The sequence below is a fragment of the Canis lupus genome, chromosome 10 (genome assembly GCF_011100685.1).
Source record: "Canis lupus familiaris isolate Mischka breed German Shepherd chromosome 10, alternate assembly UU_Cfam_GSD_1.0, whole genome shotgun sequence".
NCBI classification, from domain to species: Eukaryota; Metazoa; Chordata; class Mammalia; order Carnivora; family Canidae; genus Canis; species Canis lupus.
Genome location: NC_049231.1, coordinates 29,387,259 through 29,407,501, shown reverse-complemented (window position 1 = coordinate 29,407,501; position 20,243 = coordinate 29,387,259). Strand labels below are relative to the sequence as shown.

Here is a 20,243-nt window from a genome sequence, read left to right as displayed (position 1 = left end):
CAAACATGTCAAAAAACAAAATTTATAAAAGATATGATTAATACTCATAATTGATATTTTATTTAGTAATTAGATATAAATGATAAATCATCCACAGAAATTGAAGTAACAGTCTGGGACAGTCAAGTCTCTGGAAACTATTTCCTCCTAACTGTGAGGACCAATGCGAGAAATAGGTAAGAAATGCAAAGAGGACGAAGATGAAAAGGAACTCTTGGCAGTTATTTTCACATATTTGGCTTTTATGAAGAAGAGCAATTAAATCTCTCCCTGACTCTGGATGACAGAACAAGGTGAGGTGAGAAAACCCTAATGAAAAAGGTCACTATAAGGAAAACTCTTCTACCCTTTACTGGCCAACAACGGAACTATTTATCTTATGAGGCTGCTAGTACAATGGAAGAGTATGCAAATATGGAATTAAATCGATTTCAGGTTTGAAACCCATCTCTGTCTGTACCTAGAGCCACCCAGGTGCCTGACATCTCAAAGTCTAATGTATGGGAAAAATAGCACCTATCTCAAAAAGAGATTGACAGGTAATGTATGATATGACCACAATAAAAATTATGTATGTAAATGTGATTTGTATGTAAAACTGGTGTAAAGTAGGTATGCAAAAACAAAAACTTATTTCAGTAACAGTCATCATTAGTGGCAATTAAGAACAGGGAAGGGGATCCTTGGGTGGCTCAGTGGTTTGGCGCCTGCCTTTGGCCCAGGGTGCGATCCTGGAGTCCCGGCATCAAGTCCCACGTCAGGCTCCCGGCATGGAGCCTGCTTTTTCCCTCTGCCTGGGTCTCTGCGCCTCTCTCTCTCTCTCTCTCTAACATGAAAAAAAAAAAAAAAAAAAAAAAAAAAAAAGAACAGGGAAGCCAGAGCCAAATCCCTGGGTTTAAATCCTGGCACGGTCACCTTGGCCAAGTTACCCCCCAAAGTTACTTAACTCCTCTGAATCCCTGTTTCCTAACTTCCATAATATGGACATTAATCATAATTATAAGGCTAAAAGGAATAAATGACTTAATATATATAAGGCACTGATGACAGTGTCAAATAATACATATTCTGTAATGTTACCTGTTATTATAATATAATATTATAATAATGAATTCACTTTATCCAATAGTAAATTCCCTGTTATTCCAAGTACAGTGACCCCTGACAATGTGGGGGTTGGGATGCCAACTCTGCCCCCACCCCCACATTGTCAAAAATCTGCATATAACTTTTGACTCTCCAAAAACTTTTCTAATAGTCTACTGTTGACAGAAGCCTTACCATTAACAATTAACACATATTTTGTATTTTGTATGTACTATGTAGTGTATTTTGACAATAAAACAAACTAGAGAAAAGAAAATGTCATTGAAAAAACCATAAGGAAAATACATTTACAATACCTTATTTAGTGAAAAAAAAAAATCCACACAAGTGGGTGTATGCAGTTCAAACCCATGTTGTTCAAGGGTCAACTTATATTCCATCAAATCCTTGAGTAAGTCAGAGATGGAAATTTCAGAAGTGAATCAGAAAGTCTCAACTCGGGGATCCCTGGGTGGCTCAGGGGTTTAGTGCCTACCTTCGGCCCAGGGCGTGATCCTGGACTCCCCGGATCGAGTCCCGTATCAGACTCCCTGCATGGAGCCTGTTTCTCCCTCTGCCTGTGTCTCTGCCTCTCTCTCTCTCTGTGTGTGTCTCTCATGAGTAAATAAATAAAATCTTTTTTTTTTTTTTTTTTAGAAAGGGAAGTCTCAACTAAATTAATTCATTTACACATTCAACAAACACATATTGAATATATAATACCTGCAAGAGGCACTGAGGTACAGTGCTTCAAAGTGTGGATTCCCAAGTTGGTCTGTGGATATGAATCCCCACATCTCTTAGCAGCTGTATAAACTTGGGCAAGCTACCTAACCATTATATGTCTCAGTTTCCTCTTCTGTACCAGGGGGATAATGATAGGGATGTGCAGAGGATGTAAATGAGCTAATGTAGATAAAGAGTTTAGCCCAGTATCTGATAGTACTACATCCCATATGTAAAGATTAGCTGATTAGCTATCTTATGACTCCATTATGACTGCATGCCAGGCACAGTTCTAGACACTTGAGTACACAACAGACTGTTGACAAGTTCCCCGACCTCACAGGGCTTAATAGTCTTTGGAGGGGTTGGTTGGTGGCACAGAAAATGAACAAACAAATACACATATAACAAGTAATGATAAGCACTAAAACTGTTAAGTGAAGAAAAAGCACCATATGGGGTAAGGGAAGTCAACTGAGATGGGACGGCCAAGGGAAAGCTCGCCCTTGAGAAGAAGCCATGTGGTTATCTTGGTGGGAAGAGCATTTCAGGCAGAGAAAAAAAAAAAAAAAAAAAAAAAACAGGGAAAGAAAGGCCCTGAGCAAGAGGATACAAGGTGTGTTAAGAGACTAGCAAAGAGGCCAGCGTCACTGGAGCAAAATGTGGGAAGAGAAGGAGAGAAGTCTGGGGATCAAGGCAGGCTCCTGACCACGCAGGGCCTCAGAGACCAAAATAAGGACACTGGATTTTATTCTGAGTCTGCTGGGGAAACAACCGGGAAGGTTTAAAGCACAGGAATGACAAAAATCAGACTTGCGCTTTAGAGAACTGGCTCTGTTAAGATGATCTCTGATGAATTATTCGACTCTTAGGTTCCCTAAATGTAATCATTCTCATAGAAACAGAGGAACATGAAGTGCCTGGGAAATGGCAACCCCAGAGCATGATGGCAGACCACAGTATTTCCAACTGCTAAGCCCCGAGGCTGAGCACCAAAGCCCAATAATAAAGCTGTTCTGTTCAAAAAAGCAAAGCGTGGACGGCAGGGGTACATCCCATTTCGGTTTGTTGGATTTCATGGACCAAATATTGGGAAGGAAGTTTAAAGGAAAGATTTGACAGTGGTTCTGGAAACATGAAACAGAAAGGGTGAGAGATTATGGCTCCAGAAGGGAATGCCTTGGGACACCAACAATGTGAGGTTCCTGAGAGGGAGAACGGTACACCAGAAAAAGACCACAGGGCAGAGAGGGGCTGTATCATCTACAGGACTGGTTCCTGGTGACAACTCAGTGTCACAGAGAGATGCTTGAGAAACAGCCCCAAGGTAAGGAATTATACAGAGATGCTAAAATGTGAGTGCTCCACAAGCCAAGAGTCAAAAGAAAAGATGAAACTGTTTCCACGTGGTCACCTGTGTAGGTAGGAGTTTGAAAATTTTCAGAGAACAGAAAACCAGAGGAACAAAACCAGGCCTGTGTGGCACACACTATCGTGGAGAGGGAGAAGTGTCCTGTACCTTGTAACATGGAGGTGTCCTCAGCGGCCATACCAACCCCAATAACAGATTATCAAATGGTAGGCTTGCTTACTGAGTCTCAACTGCAAAACTAAGGAGAAAGATGAAGTTAAAAAAAAAAAGAGAAGGGGCAAAAAGGTGTGTGTTTGGGTGGTGGGGGTAGAGCCATGGGGATAACTGGGAAGAAAAATCATCTAACAAGGCAAAATTGCTCAGATTTAATCACATTTATGCAATTCTGGGTATCTATTCAGGAAAGCTTAGAAATTTTGAGCACAGTAGTATTTTTCAAGTGACCATCTTGGCTCTGGCAAGGAAATGGTTATAACTGAAGATATGGAACAGTGTAGAAGAATTCAGAAAGAAACCCAATCTCTGGAAAAAGTGAGGCTTTTTGTGGTTCATTGTAAAGGAACATAAATTAGTCTCCAACCCACAATCTGCACCTACCCCCAACTTCCCAGCGTCCTGCGCAGCCCATAGAAAGTGGAAAGTGTGCCAAAACAAACAGTGTGGGCTGAAGCTCTGTGGATGAAGGGTGGGATGAGGTTCGGGTGGAACTGGCAGGCAATCGAATGGAATCACTTTAAAGCAATGCCACAAAATGGAGACTAAATTATCAAGAGCACTTTCAAAATCCACAGAAAATGGAATATGCTTAAACTAGATCACAGAATTGATTCCCTATTGCAACTCGGTTCAAAAAAACACGCACAGAGAAAAGGAGAGGGGGAAATGGAACAAAGCAAAACATACCTGCTCTGCTATCTGTCTTTAATTAAAGCACAAATACCCTCCCTCTTCTCTTCTCCCAACCACCCTGGAACAGAATAGTGAACTGGCAGCAGCTCAGGTGAAAGACTTCAGCCTTCCAGCTACAAAGAGGGGAGATAGCAGACAATGGAACTGGTGATTCATTACAAAAGAATACACTCCAGAGCCGGCCTGCTGCCACATGGGCTCACGGCACTATTTAAAGGAACAGCAACCCCCTTTCCAACCTCCCTTATTCTTAACACCTTCCCTCCTCTCGGTCCTGATGGAAAACAGATTTTGAAGAAAATGCCAGCAAAGCACTGAGCTGTCCAAGAAAGGCAGGGCTTTGTGTTCCACAGAAACTGGCAGCCTTACACTATAGGAGAATACAACAATTTTCTTTCACATCCATTCTAAGATCTTTTCCCTGTTGGGTACACTCTTCCTTTCAACAACAGTGTAATGGAGTCTGAGCCTGGCTAAACATTTTTTTTTAAATTATTACTTGAAGTCATTTGCAATTTTGTTTTTTTAACTTTACACCTATGACAAGAATGAATGACTTCTCCTTGCCTTCCTCTTATTCTACATTGTTGTTTCTACACATGTGAAGAAATGCATTAATTTGGTTCACATGCTTAGAAGAGAGGATCTCAGTGAAATACTCCTACAGCATTTACATGAGCAACAGATACACCTAAAGTTGTATTTTAAAAAGTCACAGGAGGGATCCCTGGGTGGCGCAGCGGTTTGGCGCCTGCCTTTGGCCCAGGGCGCGATCCTGGAGACCCGGGATCGAATCCCACATCGGGCTCCCGGTGCATGGAGCCTGCTTCTCCCTCTGCCTGTGTCTCTGCCTCTCTCTCTCTCTCTCTCTCTCTGTGACTATCATAAATAAATAAAAATTAAAAAAAAAAAAGTCACAGGAGCATGTCTGTCTAGTATATTAGAATTCTGTGATTAAATTGTCATTTTTTTAAAAGCAAAACACTATAAATGGCAGTTTGCTAATTACCCCAAAAACTGGCCTTATTAAAAAAAAAAAACTGGCCTTATAAAACTAGAGCCAATAAAATAATACGATGTAACTATTGATATGGATTTAATATTGTCATCTACTGAAAAGCCCTTCATCCTTCTTCCATCAAGTGAGCAATTAATTTAAAATAAAGGGATACAAAAATGTCAAGATCCAATATGCAAAGAACCTAAGAAATATATCTAAATACCCTTATTAATATACTAGTCAAGACACTAAACACCATGATAAACCATTTAACTTTGATAACCAAACCCTGAACAGTGCACATTTTATATTCAGAAAGTTTACGTGACAGGGACGCGACGCCTAGGTGGCTTAGCAGTTGAGCGTCTGCCTTTGGCTCAGGTTGTGATCCCAGTCCGTGGATAAGTCCTGCACTGGGCTCCCTGTGAGGAGCCTGCTTCTCCCTCTGCCTGTGTCTCTCCCTCTGTCTGTGTATTGCTCATGAATAAATAAAGTCTTTAAAAAAAAAGAAAGTTAATGTGACAGATCATTATCAAATATTGGGATTGGATGTCTGGCTTGAAAAACAAAAAGTCAAAAACAAATTTAAAAAACTCCAAAATTGGGCAGCAATTTAGCTCCGCCTTTGGCCCAGGGCGGGATCCTAGAGACCCTGATAGAGTCCCAAGTCCCACGTCAGGCTCCCTGCATGGAGCCTGCTTCTTCCTCTGCCTGTGCCTCTGCCTCTCTCTCTCTCTCTCTCTCTGTCTCTGTCTCTCATGAATAAATAAAATCTTAAAAAAAAAAAAAAAAAAAAACTCCAAAATCTTTTAAGGACAAATAAAGACTTGGCTTCTCTAGCTATTTCCTTTGATTTTTTTTTTTCTAGATGACTAACAACTACATATGTTACATGATACAGAAACAATATATACCAAAACAAATACACTGACATACATACTGAAAATCCACAAATTTGACTCTTTATATTTCGGTTATAGAAATTCAGGATGGGCAAAAATGAGCAACTTCGTCTCTCAGCATCCAGCACATCCTGAGACAATCAGTGATTTTAACTTTTCTCTTAGAATTCTTAACCACCAAGAAATCCTTCTTTCCAGTTTCTACTTATCTCTTCTGCTTTACTGCTAAGACTACAGTTTTCTTAAATGTCAATTATTCAGACTGCAATATGAAGTGAGCACAAGCATGTGCGTTCTATCTTATGCTTACACATGCTCACCAGCTCCTCCAGAAACGAAGGACACATGTTCCAAGAGGCTGCAGAAAACCTCTGATTAGAAAAAGCACTAGTTTAGAGAACTCTTTCACTGATTTAAAAATATATATAATGAAAAGTCAAGTAGTTGGAAAGCCTTCATTCAGTAACAGCCGAGAAAGAAGAGAGCTGTCGCCCTGTAATAGTGCCAGTTAATGAAAATTGAATGAGGGCTCCAAGGTTAAGAAGTATCATCTCCCAAGCAACAAAGAGAATCCAGAAATAGGTCTATCTCTTTTATGGAAATTTTTTAAAAAGTAAAGCAATATTTCAAAAGAGTTAATTAGGCTAACAACAAAGGGATAAGAAGTGGAAGAGAAAATATTTCAAAGATTTCTCCCCTTTCCAAAAGAGGAGGGGTTTCCTGATAATCTCCAAACTCAGATCTGGTGAAGAATCCCTTTGGAAAACTATATTCTTTGGAACTTCCCCTTCCCTCTAGGTCACGTTGGCAGCATCTCCCCAATGCTTTCCCTCCTTCCAAACAGCACTGCAGGGCATTATATAACGTTTAACGGAACAGTGTTCCTGCTCCTAAAATGATGCCCCTCTGTATCCAGATCTCTAGCCGACTCTCTCGCCCTCCGGTGGTGACTTGGAGAGGAAAAGAGAAAAGAGAATACAAAAAAAGGGGCAAACTCCTTAAAAGGAAAGCACTGTCCAGTGATGAAATTTCCCTACAGAGCATAAAAGCCTGGAGTGACACTAAGTCTGAGCCTAAAGGACAGAACGCTCACCCATGCAAATGATTTCACTGATCAATCGCAGTCTCATCATTCCCTCTCAACCAACGTGAAGGGGAAAAGAGTAAAAGAAACGTATGGAGGGTGCCGACGAGAAACAGACACGGCCAGGGGGATCCGTGGAAGACGATTCACCTTTCCAATTGTCAGGAATGACTTGCTAAAATGCAGATTAGATATTGCCTGGCATAACCAAAGACAGGCAGAGAGAGAGAGAGAGAGAGAGAGATGGAGGGAGGGAGGGAGAAAGAGATCTTCCATTTCCTACTCCCTCTCCTTCAAATGTCTTTTAATGTCCGTGTGATTGTCATTTATACATTCAAATCTGTTCTCCTCTCACAGAGGGTTCTACCTGCCTCGGCTACACTTGGATATTCCCATAGTTGCTACTGAAAACATTCTTTGCCAGTAACGAAGCCACGAAAATGAAGCCTATTTTTCTAGCCTTCATTTTTAATAAGCCATTTAGAGCAAAGGCAGCAGAATGGCAATTCCACAGCCAATCCTGAGAAATCACAGTGAATCAGGAATCAGATTTCCCTAGAACACAAATTCTTCTGCAATTCTTAAAAGGAAGTCATTCCCTTTCCCCTCTTTTTGGCAGTCTGTAAGAATCTCTTCCTACCTCTGCAGTCTCTCTCCCTCCCTCTTCTCAGAACCAAGACAAAGAGGTAGACAAATCCCCACAGGGTCTTTCCTGAGCTACAGCTGCACAGTACAGGAAACAGGAATCTGCTATGGAGCTGAGGGACAGGGAGAGAAAAAAGGACACAGATGTATCACTCACACACACACACACACACACACACACGCATGCACACACATACTCAGCAGACACAGACTAACACTTTTCAGTTGATAACAATAAATCTGGCCTTCTCTGAGAAGACAATCATTGTTAAAACTCTGCCGACCATGCCAGACCCCCAGATCTTTATTTAGATCCCAGAAACCAGAAAAGAGGCACATCGAGGAAACACAAATCTTACCTGAGTGACCATTTTCTTTTCCTCCATAAACCAAACCGCACAGAGGATGAGCCCTTCAGGGCGGTCGTGCTGGGGTGCACCTCCACAGCTGCCCCCGCCCCCCCCCCCCCCCGCTAGCTATTTCAGGGTGGACAACTGATCTCCCTTTATCCCTATCCCGCTCCCCTTTCTTTTTCTTTTTAGCGTTTCTTCCTTTCTTTTCTCTTCCTCTCTGGCAGCCTCTCCCCCTCCTTCTCTCTCCAGCTCCCTCCCATATCTCAGGCAGATGGCTGAAGGAAGCCCCACCCCTGAATGCCTAAGGTAATTAATCAGAGTGGAGCCCCACCTCTTCCTCCTCCCCCCACCCCTCCCGGCAGGCTGACATCTCCCAACTCCAGAAACAGGCCTGCTGGAGAATGGCAGTTTGGTGTGTGCTTTGCGCACGCGCGTGTGTGTGTGTGTGTGTGAAGGAGGGGGAAGGGGGAGGGGGAGGGAGGGAGGGAGGGAGGGAGGGAGGGGCAGGCGCCATGTGCAGGCATATTTTAAGGAATGAATATCTGCTGTGGGGGCATTAATTATATAGCACTGGAAGCATTCACAGCAGCTCAGCATAGTTAGCACAGATTTAAAGCATTCCACCCGTGAATAGCTGATAATAATGAAACAAAAATTATTTTTAAAAAGAACATTTCCACTGATGTACAGTTTATAGATGTAGTCGATTTAATGAAAGATGTGAAAAGCTGCTGAATGACCACTTAACGGAAGGTTTTCAAGGCATGGGAATGGGCAAGAACTTGCCTGTCCTAAATCAGTCTAGTGATTGTCAAGAGAGGAGGAAGGTAATCTAAGTGCTTATTTTTTTCTACTGTAAAGAACCTGGGGATTCTGGAAGAGGTGTCTATAAACATGACTGCTTAAGAAACTGAAAGTGTATACAAAAGTGCATACAGATTTGACTGCTGAAGGCTTCCAGTCTCATTACAAATCTGGTTAACTGAGAACCCGCCCTTTGTGTTCCTACGCCTTCTGGATTTCAGCCTCCCCTAAGAATCATAAACCCTCTCCTATATACACACTGGGCACCTGTGTCATTACTGTAAATAGTAATTGTTACTACAGAGTGCTATAGATATAAAAGATTTGTGAGAACATTTACTGAACATGAGTTCCTTTAACATTCTCTTATTAAAATGATATAATGAGAAAAGCATAAAGGTGTGATTCAGTCTAGAAGTCTTGGTCCAAGTCCTGATTCTGCCCTTTACAAGTGATCTTGTTAAAGTCTTTAACTTCCAAATATAAATTCCATAATCTTCCTATTTTAAATTATTGAATTTTCAAATAAAATAATCTGTGTAGATGGTGAGTTTATGGCATTTATCATTTATCTCATAAAAATGAAGGTTTCCTATTTCTTTTAGTATTCTAATAAGATCCTATTCTAAAGGATTTTATTTATATTTTCACTATGATTCTTTATTGTTATAATCTCTAACAGATTACCCAAAGGCAAAGAGATTAATTCTAAAATTAAGCTTCCTATTTTTAAGATTAACACCAAAGAAATCAAAATTTAAAATCACAAATTTAAAAAAATTAAATAAAATCATAAATCACACTGAGAAAACAGTGTTTTGCTGTCTCTATGAGGATTTGTTTGGCAAAATGCATAACCAGCCTTTTAAACGTACTGTATAATAATAATGTGGGTTGGCACATTGCCAATACAACATCATCATGCTCCTACCCAAATTAATAATCATTTCAACAATTCTGAAAAGAACACAGAAAGTACCAGTCTGGAGATCTTGCAGAAACTGGCATTAATTATAGCTACTTACTGAATACCTACAATAAGTCAGGCACTATTCTGGGCATTTTACAAATATTTACATTATACTTTTGGAATAATCCTCAATGAACAAAGAAATATGTACCAAAGAATGGGATTTTTAAACATTAGGGGGTAAAAATACCACTATCAGAAAAGGAATGGATCAGTACCAGGTTTGTTCTTATTTAACATTTCTAGAAATGATCTGGAAATAGGACATACTGCATTTTAATAATTTGCAACTGAAAAGCCAATCAGGAGAAAAAATACAATCAAATTTTTTAAAAATACAGCATAAGCAGAAAAGAAGAGGTAGATGAATTTCACTGGAAGCAAAGGCAACCCAGTGTACTTTTTGAAAAATCTAAACCACATTTATGGGATAATTATGTTCTCAGTTCTAATATAATAAATAAACCTCTCTCTCTCACACTCACATACACACACACACACACACGCTATCCTTATGAAAGCTGTAGTTATTTTGAAGCTTGTCTGTGACTGCAGCCTCCATACATAAAGACAGACAACAAGGCCCCAAGAAAATACTTTTTAAAAAATTTTTAAATAAAGAGGCAAATGAGGAATCTCTACATGCAAAAAGCCCAGGATTAGGGCTGGAACACAAATTGCCTTTGGCCTGGTATTCATGCCAATTTTGTACGTACAGGACCAACATTTTATACTGCAAATAATAAGCTTACAAGAGTCATTACCATAAGGAAAAGAATTAATATGAGCTAATGTCAAAATAAATATACAACGATTTTCATAAACTCACTGAATAACAGGATCATTGAGCACTGGACAAACTCAAGGATATTTTGAAGTGTGTCCCTGACTGTCAAGGCTGGCATTATAGAGGACAATTTGCTCCCTGATGCCCAAGAGAGAGAAGAGCAACTGAACTGCCTGGACCTGACCCAGCAAAACAAGTGGCGTCCCCTAGTGGCCGGATATGCCCCGTAGTGTACCAAGGAGCAACTAATCCCAAGGCATTTTCTAGTACAGAATATCTGGGATTTAGGGGATCCCTGGGTGGCTCAGCAGTTTAGCGCCTGCCTTTGGCCCAGGGCGTGATCCTGGGGTCCTGGGATCAAGTCCCGCATCAGACTCCCTGCATAGAGCCTGCTTCTCCCTCTGTCTGTATCTCTGCCTCTCTCTCTCTCATGAATAAATAAAATCTTTTTTTAAAAAAAAGAAAATCTGGGATTCTCCCAAGATCCTCCTTCTCACTCAACACACCAAACCAGAAGCAAGTCCTTTTGATTTCTGTGAAACCTACCCTTTCTTTCTAACCCCCTAGTACTATAAACTCAGCTCTAGTCATATTATTTTGTATCTAGCCTTCTACTCGCCCCTTTCTGCCTCCAATCTACCACTCCTGCTATCCGAGCTGCTCAACCTTACTGAGGGGACCTCGTTTTTTTTTTTTTACTGTTTTTGGGGGGGACCTCTTTCTAAGTGCAAATCCCACCATGCCATTTCCCTGATTAAAATTATCAACCATTCTCCACAGCCTAAAAGGAAGGAAAGTCCTAATTCTTAAGTAGGTGCCTACCACATAATCTGGCCTCACCATACGAGTCAGAGTCCCTGCTTCCCTTCCTGCCACCCACTGCTCTCTGCTCCCAGCACGCTGAACCACATTCCCCAACGACACTATGTTTCTGTTCATTTTTGTTTCGCATTCTTGCTCCCTTGACCACGGCCTTCTATCTGGCTAACTGATGAATTTATCCTTCAGAGCTCACTTCAGGGACCCCCTGTTCTAGAGTCTCTCCTGACCCTACCTGCTCCCAACATTTGGCTTTGGTCCCCCTTTACCCTATGCCTTAGTGCTTGCCTGGCCTAGAGTTCATAAAGTTGGGGTCACTGTTTCTGCATAAATATGACTTGATGAGAGCAACCTGAGGGTAGGAATTATGTGCTTCATACCATATCCCCAGTTCCGAATGCAGTGCCTGAATACACAGCAGATGAAAAAAACATTAGCTGAAATCAAGCTACAATGCCTTGACTTCTAACTCTATCCATTTATTTTAAATGCATGGGCACCTAAGAATGAAGAATACCCATGTGGTTATCAAAACATTAAAAAGTGCTCTTTTCTTCCAAAAAGATACTTGGAAGTATGTTCAGATTTATAAATTTACCTCAGTATTTTAGAAATCTGAGGCTGAAAGGGAGATGTACAAAAAGAGAGTGGGAGAAAGGCCTTATTGTCAACTTGATTAGAATAGTTCAGATTCTAGACAAAATAATACTCACTGATTTTTCAAAACACACACACACACAACTTTAGGTGCCCCTGCTCTTCACAATTTTACATTAGATGTGACTCAACTTCCGTACCTTCCACCCACATACCAGTAATGCTATAAAAGCAGATCCAACAGTCCCTGGCTGGAAGGCAGGTTTTGCTCATACTTTCCCAGGCTGCCTCTGACACCCAAGTGAAAAGCAACATTAAAGGGATAGCATTTCCTGCAATAATAAAAACTTGTTAGTATAAAAGCTTTTCACAGCACGCCCCCACACAATAACCCTAAGTGTAAATAACAATTTACACCTAATAGATATTAAATACCTTCCCAGAAGCATCTCTGACACAATGCCACTTTAATATCCTTTGCCTTCACATTCCCTTTAGTATAAGTGAAGCCAAATTAAGGCTAACTCTATTATTTCCTTGCTTCTTTTCTCTAGTTTAGGCAGGGTTCAGTTATACAGAACCCATTCTTGAAAAAAAAAAAAAAAAAGTGAGAGCTGCATTTTAAATGGACTGCTTTAGACCTTCTATGCTATAAAACCTAAATAACCCTTACATTTATCTCTTGTCCCTGAAAACTAAACCTTGTAGAACAAGACCCCAAATAACATACTCTAAGACACAGGTGAGCCCAGAGAAATTAGAAAACATTACTTCATAAATTAATATGCTGTGTCTCTATTACTAAATAAATTACTGGAGACTCTCCTGTCTTCTTCACCTCCAAATCTCTATGCGTGGCACAGTATCCGTCACACAGTAGGTACTCAAAAAAAAAATCCTCAAAATGAGAAATTAAAGAATACATATATTCCTCTACATCAAGGTCGCCTTCCCACAAAGAAGTAGTCTTTGGGCTACTTCAGTCCGCAGCATTGTGTAGACCCAAGCATGCACTAGGTAAATGGATCTTTCAGATAGGCAACTTCCTGTCTCCCAATCTTCCAGATGCCCAATATCCTTAAGCTGTACTTGGCTGTCCTAAACTCTCAAATCCGGACACTTAGCTACACCGCCTATAATGTAAGACCTTGCTGCTTCTTTCTCCAACTGCCCATTTACCTCAAAATGATCATCAGAGCCAACATGTTCAGTGGGTGACAGGTTACATAAAAACTGCCTCAGGAAAAACTGTGATAATACACACAAACTCTGGGGTGCCTGGGTGGCTCTGTGGTTGAGCGTCTGTCTTCAGCTCAGGTCATGATCCAGGGTCCTGGGATCAAGTCCCACATCGGGCTATCCACGGGGGAGCCTGCTTCTCCCTCTGCCTGTGTGTGTCTGTCTCTCTCTGTGTCTCTCATGAATAAATAAAATCTTTTTAAAAAAATACACAAACCCTTAGCTTGTAACAGTTACATTTCCCTCTCAATGTTTTTTTGTTGTGGTAAAATACACATAACAAACATAAAATTTACCCTCTTAGCCATTTTCAAGTATAGCTGACCCTTAACCAACATGGTCTAGGGTCCTGAACCCTAAGGTGGTCAAAATGTATACTTTGTAACTCCCCCAAAACTTAACTAGTAATAGTCTACTGCTGACTGGAAACCTTATTGGTAACATAAATAGTCAATGAACACATTATTTTATACGTTGTATGTATGTATTATACACTGTATTCTTACACTAAAGTAAGCCAGAGGGGAAAAAAGTTATTAAGAACATTGTAAGAGAGAGAAAATATATTTATAATACTGCACTATAAAAAATCCACATAGAAGTAGACTCTAACAGTTCAAACCTGTGTTCTTCAAGGGTCAACTAAATATAGTTTGGTAGTATCATATATATCCATAATTTGCTACCACTGCCACCATCCATCTCCAGAACATTCTTCATTTTTTAAAAATGAAACTCTGTATCCAATAAACAATAACTTCCCAGTCTCCTTGTCCTCAGGAATCCCTGGCAACCACCACTCTACTGTCTGTCTCTGTGGATTTGATGGACCTTCTGTGCCTCACAAAAGTGTCATCATATGGTATTCGTCTTTTTGTGACTGGCTTATTTCACTGAGTATAACCATCCTCATGGTTCATCCATGTTGTAGCTTATATCAGAATTTCCCTTTTTTTAAGACTGAGTAGGGGCGCCTGGGTAGCTCAGTCGGTTGAGTGTCCAACTCTTGATTTTAGCTCAGGTCATGATCTCAGGGTCATGAGGTTGAGCTCTGAGAGGGGTTTCCCACTCAACAGGAGTCTGCTTGAGATTCTCTCTCCCTCTCCCTTTGTCCCACCCCTCAATTTGTTCTCTCTCCCAAATAAATAAATAAATCTTTAAGACTGTGCATATGGACTGTGTACTCCATTGTGCATATATTATTACCATATTTCAGTTATCTATTACTTCATCTACTGATGGACATTTGGATTGTTGCTTCCACCTTCTGGCTATTGTGAATAATGCTGCTGTGAACATGGGTGTACAAATTCCTCTTTGAGATCTTGCTTTCAATTCTTTTGGGTATATACCCAGAAGTGGAATTGCTGGACCATATGGTAGTTCTATTTTTAATTTTTTGAGGAGGCACCATACTGTTTTCCACAGCAGCTGCACCATTTTACATTCCCACCAACAGTGCACAAGGGTTCCAAATTCTCCACATCCTCACCAACACTTTTCTTTTCTTTTTTTTTCCTTTTGTTTTTGACAGAAGCCATCCTAACAAGTTATATTTTAACCATTCAAGTCAGAGGCAGTAATATTTAATCCAAAAGAATAATTTCAGGAATAGTTTCTCAATAAATAGAATTTTTTTCTGGGCAGGGAGGCTATAGTCATTGTTCTTTTTTTTTTTTTTAATTTTATTTATTTATTCATGAGAGACACAGAGAGAGAGAGACAGAGACATACGTAGAGGGAGAAGCAGGCTCCATGCAGGGAGCCCGATGTGGAACTCGATCCCAGGACTCCAGGATCACGTCCTGGGCCAAAGGCAGATGCTCAACCGCTGAGCCACCCCGGTATCCCTAGTCATTGTTCTTTAAGTCATATCGAGCACTCACCTATCTACTTATTCTTATTGTATTTTATAACTTGTAAAACCAATTTCAATCGCACACTCTTAAGACATGCGTGATTTTTATCAAGAATAAGAGCAATGAATGATAAAGTTCTGAAAATACTTCATTGCCGTATGTTGAGAAGGACTCACTATTTCATTAACTCAACACTAGCAATTCTAGAAATACTTAATTTTAAAAAGGTGCAAAATCTCTAGTTTTTAAAAAATACTGTTCAGCCAAATCTTCCATAATATCTAATGGCATAAAACACTGGTACAGAACCGCACAGGTTATTCACTGCATAGCTTTAATTTAACTAAGTATAAGAATGTAACAGAAGCCAGTAAGAAAATTTTGCAACCACAGTGAAGATAAAAATTTAGGTAGCAAATAACCATCTATTACCCATTTATAAATGCCCTGAAAGAAAACTGTTACCCTAACTGAATTAGTAAGACTGTAAAATAGTTTTGGACCTTTCGATTTTAAATTGTTTTTTCATTGCCATTAACTTCCCTGATGTGGTAGAATGGAAAGCATACTCTTAAATTTTAACATCCCATTACCTGCATTTCTAAACTACCTTAATTTTACATAGAATAAATCTACTAAACAGACCAAAGTCAGGGAAGTGTTTCAAATACTGAGCACAACATTTATCAATACTAAATCTTAATGATTGAAAAGATTTGGGGTGGCAAATTCATTTTATTATAAATGAATAAAATTTTACTGCAAAAGACTTTAGCAAATATGTCATAATTTCTTTTTTAAATTTAAGATTTTATTTATCTATTTAAGAGAGCGAGGAAAAAAAGAGTGAGTATGCAGGCGAGTGGGGGAAGGGACAGAGGGAGAGAATATTCAAGCAGACTCCCACTGAGTGCAGAGCCCCAAGGTTCCATCTCACATGGGGCTCGATCTCATAACACATGAGATCAGGAAATGAGCCAAAACAAAGAACTGGATGCTAAACCTACTGGAACCACCCAGGCGCCTCTCATGTTATTAATTTCTTTTTAAATTTTTTTAAAGATGTATGTATTTATTTATTTTTCATGAGAGACACACAGAGAGAGAGAGGCAGACATAGGCAGAGGGAGAAGCAGGCTCCACGCAGGAAGCTGGACATGGGACTCGATCCCAGGACCTCAGGATCACACCCTGAGCCAGAGGCAGACGCTCAACTCCTGAGCCACCCAGGTGTCCCTCATGTCATAATTTCTGAACAGGAATTCTTTAATCTATTCCACAACCTTTGCTTTGTTAGGGGGCAGTGGGGGGGGGGGATGGCCAGTTTTCTACCTTGAAACTTCTTTTATACATTATAATTGTTTTTTTCATATATATGTCTGATGCTTCAACTTCTTTGGAAATACTTTTGCTTTTCCATTTTTTTTCGTCAGACAATTTTACTTATATGACTGTTACTACAAAGTCCCTTATTTTGCTAGTTGGGTCTCAGAAAAAAATTGTTCACAGATATTTCTCTTCAAAAGCACATCAATATTTAATGGTAAGAAGCTTTGTTTCTAATCTAAGCTCATGACACTTCCAGCTTTAAACTGCTATGTCAACCAGCCTATTTTGTTTTATGCCAAGTAGACATTGAGTCCACAAGTAAGTACCACAAATATATCAAAATTTCATTATGGTAAATGTAATTTACTCTTCATCTAAGTAACTCAAAATAATGGAAACATGTAATATATAATAGAATCTAAAACATATAGTACGGATCACTATGTTAGAATACAGTTGAAGAAATATAACCACAGCCCCTCCCATCTGACTTCAACACTGGTAGCATAAGACCTGAATGAGTTTACTCCAGCAAGCTTACACAACAGGTCCAGGTCCAGTTAAAAATAGCCTGGTTTAGCCTTCAGGTCCACAATATCTAATAGGATATACTGGTTAGTTTGTCACTTCCTTTAACCCTATGCCTTTCTGTCCAGCCTACAATTGAGGACCTAATTATTAGAGAAATGGCCATTTGAAAAAAAAAAAAAATTAAGTGTCATGAGAACACAGATAAACCAAAATAAACTGAGAAAACAACTAGTATCTGTAATTGAGAATTAACTGTATTCACCATTTTTATTTTCCTATTCTTTTCAGCACAACCAATTAACATTTCAAAGAATTGTGGCATATGAAGATCATTTGGTCTAATACCTTCATTTTATATACAGGAACAGGAAAGTCATGTAAAACGAAGCTATATGCATATGACAGAGGTGGTGACACTACAGATTGAATCAGAATCCAGGGTTCTTCAACTTCATTCACTATACTACTACTAACTTAAAGGCAAATCGATATTCAGAAATATATTTGATAATGACTTAAAATTTTCTGATTCTAGACTTCAATAAGTTAATAACTAAAATACTATTTATCTCATTGCAAAATAGTCTAAAATAAAATATGACCTTTCTGAAAAAACATGGCAACATTTGGAAACCACCATTTGTGCTTCTCATCTGCTCAAAATGAAGCCTCAAGTTTACTGTAGGACAGTGACTTAGTTATGTTACATTTACAATGCCAAGCCCACTGCTTAACACACACACACACACACACACACACACAAATCTCTCTGAAACTTCAGAACGTCTAGTTGAAAGCAACCTCTCCTGCCCAGCCCTCAATACTATAAAGCTCAAAACTCCCGTTACAGCAAATTAGCAAAATACTATGAGAAATCTATGCCCTAAATGGTACCAGGTCAAAAGACAGAAAGCTTATAAGCATTTCATCCCACCATAAAACCTTCACATCAAACAGTACCTTAAAAAAAACAAGTTATAGCCCTTAGCTTACCTGGACAACAGGATATTGATAATCCATACAATATACACCATACATAGCAAAGGGGAACAAAAAATCTTTGGATAAAGACAGTATCAAAAGTGTCTACACTTTTGCCCTGCTTGCTCTGGCTGTCCTGTCCAAAGGAACTAAGTAGCACCAAAAAATCTTTGGCTGACTCCCAGTCTATGCAGATAGGTATGCTGGCTCAGATGATGAGGTTGGAGCCTGGTTCAGCCCAGGCTTCCACCCCAGTAAGATTCAAAACTACCCAGAAGAAATGTTCAGGGAAAAAGCAAAAAGCTCCAGACAGGTATGCTGGCTCAGATGATGAGGTTGGAGCTTGGTTCAGCCCAGGCTTCCACCCCAGTAAGATTCAAAACTACCCAGGAGAAATGTTCAGGGAAAAAGCAAAAAGCTTTCAGTTACAGACTGAAAGCTATACTAGAGACTTGCTATTACTGTTGGTTTTAAACTGACAACTCCACCAAAAACTCAAGAGGCAAAGAATCACAGCCAGGGAAAAGAACACAGGCTCCTTAAAGTGGCAAACAAAAATGGTAGGAAGCACAAGGTATCCAGGATAAGGATATATATGTTCCAGGCTTTAAGTGCGTCAGAGAGAACACTCCCAATCCAGGACATGGAAAGGCAGATGGGACTGGTATTATTTCTCTATTCCTTCTTGGGCAGGATGGTGCGCACGCGCACACGCACGCACATACAACACACACACACACACACACACACACACACACACACACACACACACCCCTTCTGTCTCCGGCAGAGACAGGTGCTAGGATTAACAGTATAAAACCCCTCTGTCGTGGAAAGGAATGGGAGAAAAAAGAAGTCACACTGCTACATGCAGTAAAGGGATCCCTTTCATGACAGCGTATGTTTGTGTATCATTTAACACCTCCTTCACTATGCTTTAACAGAGGCTGGGACAGCTGGCAGGATCAGGACTAGAAAAGAGGAAGGTGGCCCCAACTCTGAGGCAACATGAGTCGACTGGAGACCTTAAGATATGCAAGACACTCTCTCAGCTGTTCCAATCAAACATGTAAGGATTAACTCCGGCTGCTTCCAAAAAAAGTGGGGGTGGAAAGGTTTTTTCAGAAAAGCCAGTTGCTTTTCCTCTTTTAGGAAGCTGCTATACCCACCCTACCATTATATACAAACACACACGTGCACACATATTTCTATAACAGATATTAAAAGCAGTAACAAACATGGACAGGTGTTAAGTCAGTCTGATAAAGCAAGTTAGCTTTCTGAAGTCTAAACAGCCCATCTAAAACCAGAGAACTAAAGTAATTCTTAGAAAATAGGACATAGAGTTGAGCAGAAAGTAAATGCTTAGTAAGAGACACACTGTTTTTAAGTATTGCTCCTAAGAAATCCCCTACTTGGGGCAAGCATTCAAAAGTTCATAATGATAAATAATTCTAAATTAGTTTCAAGGGCTATGATCTCTCTAACCTTGGAGAGCCAGTAATATTATAACATGTTTCAGTAAGATTAAACCTACGAAGATTAAATGGAACTGTGAGGCATCTGTGAGAGTTTATGTACAACTGTGTTGCCACCCCCCCCCACCCCCCGTGCAGGTTTTCTCTCCTTTTATGGTCACTGCATTTTATTTTAGGATTGTTCAGAAGAAATTGTTTTTTTAAGAGTCAAAATGGCCTTAGTACATCTAAGACAGTTCTCTTGGTTAAACATTTACCTCAAATTGGTTCTAAAAGATTAGGAGGACCATTGTAACTACAATGTACTAGACAATGTACTAGACAGACTAAGTTCAGATTGTTGGTATTCTGGGGCCATGTGTTCTGTATGAGAGACAATAATGCATCAATTCAGTACAATTAAATAAAAATTTACTGAGTATCTACTGCACACTAGGTACTGTGCTTAAGCACTACAATATGAACAGACATGGTTCTGTTGTTGAGGACTTTATAGTTCGGGGGGAAACAGATAAGCACACAGGTAAAACGAAAAACCAAAAGGATGCTACAGCACAAAATTAAACACTGTGAGCAACTTCTCATACAAGGAATGAGATTTTTTTCAAAGTTGCTCTTAATGAACCATCCATTGTATCGCTTTCTCACCACCACAATTTTGAGAGTCTGTTTGTCAATTCTTAAGGGAGTATCTGAACCTTACAACATTTTTTATCTGATTTGTCACACACTAAGGGCCTATAATACATTCTAACTGTCCCCTATACGGTTA

At 39.8% G+C, this 20,243-nt stretch overlaps 1 protein-coding gene across 15 annotated transcripts in view; it reads right to left on the bottom strand.

The window, feature by feature from the left end:
- RBFOX2 (RNA binding fox-1 homolog 2) overlaps window positions 1-20,243 on the bottom strand; it is a 275,598-nt gene that overhangs the window by 88,716 nt on the left and 166,639 nt on the right. The window contains exon 1 of one of the 15 annotated variants that reach the window (XM_038550711.1): window positions 18,006-18,533. The exons of 13 other annotated variants lie outside the window; for them this stretch is intronic. In XM_038550711.1, coding sequence (XP_038406639.1) covers window positions 18,006-18,050 — 45 coding nt within the window. In that variant the 5' untranslated portion in view covers window positions 18,051-18,533. Of the gene's footprint in view, window positions 1-8,083; window positions 8,355-18,005; window positions 18,534-20,243 lie in introns of those variants that run through there. One more of the 15 variants, XM_038550712.1, reaches the window with a different exon arrangement.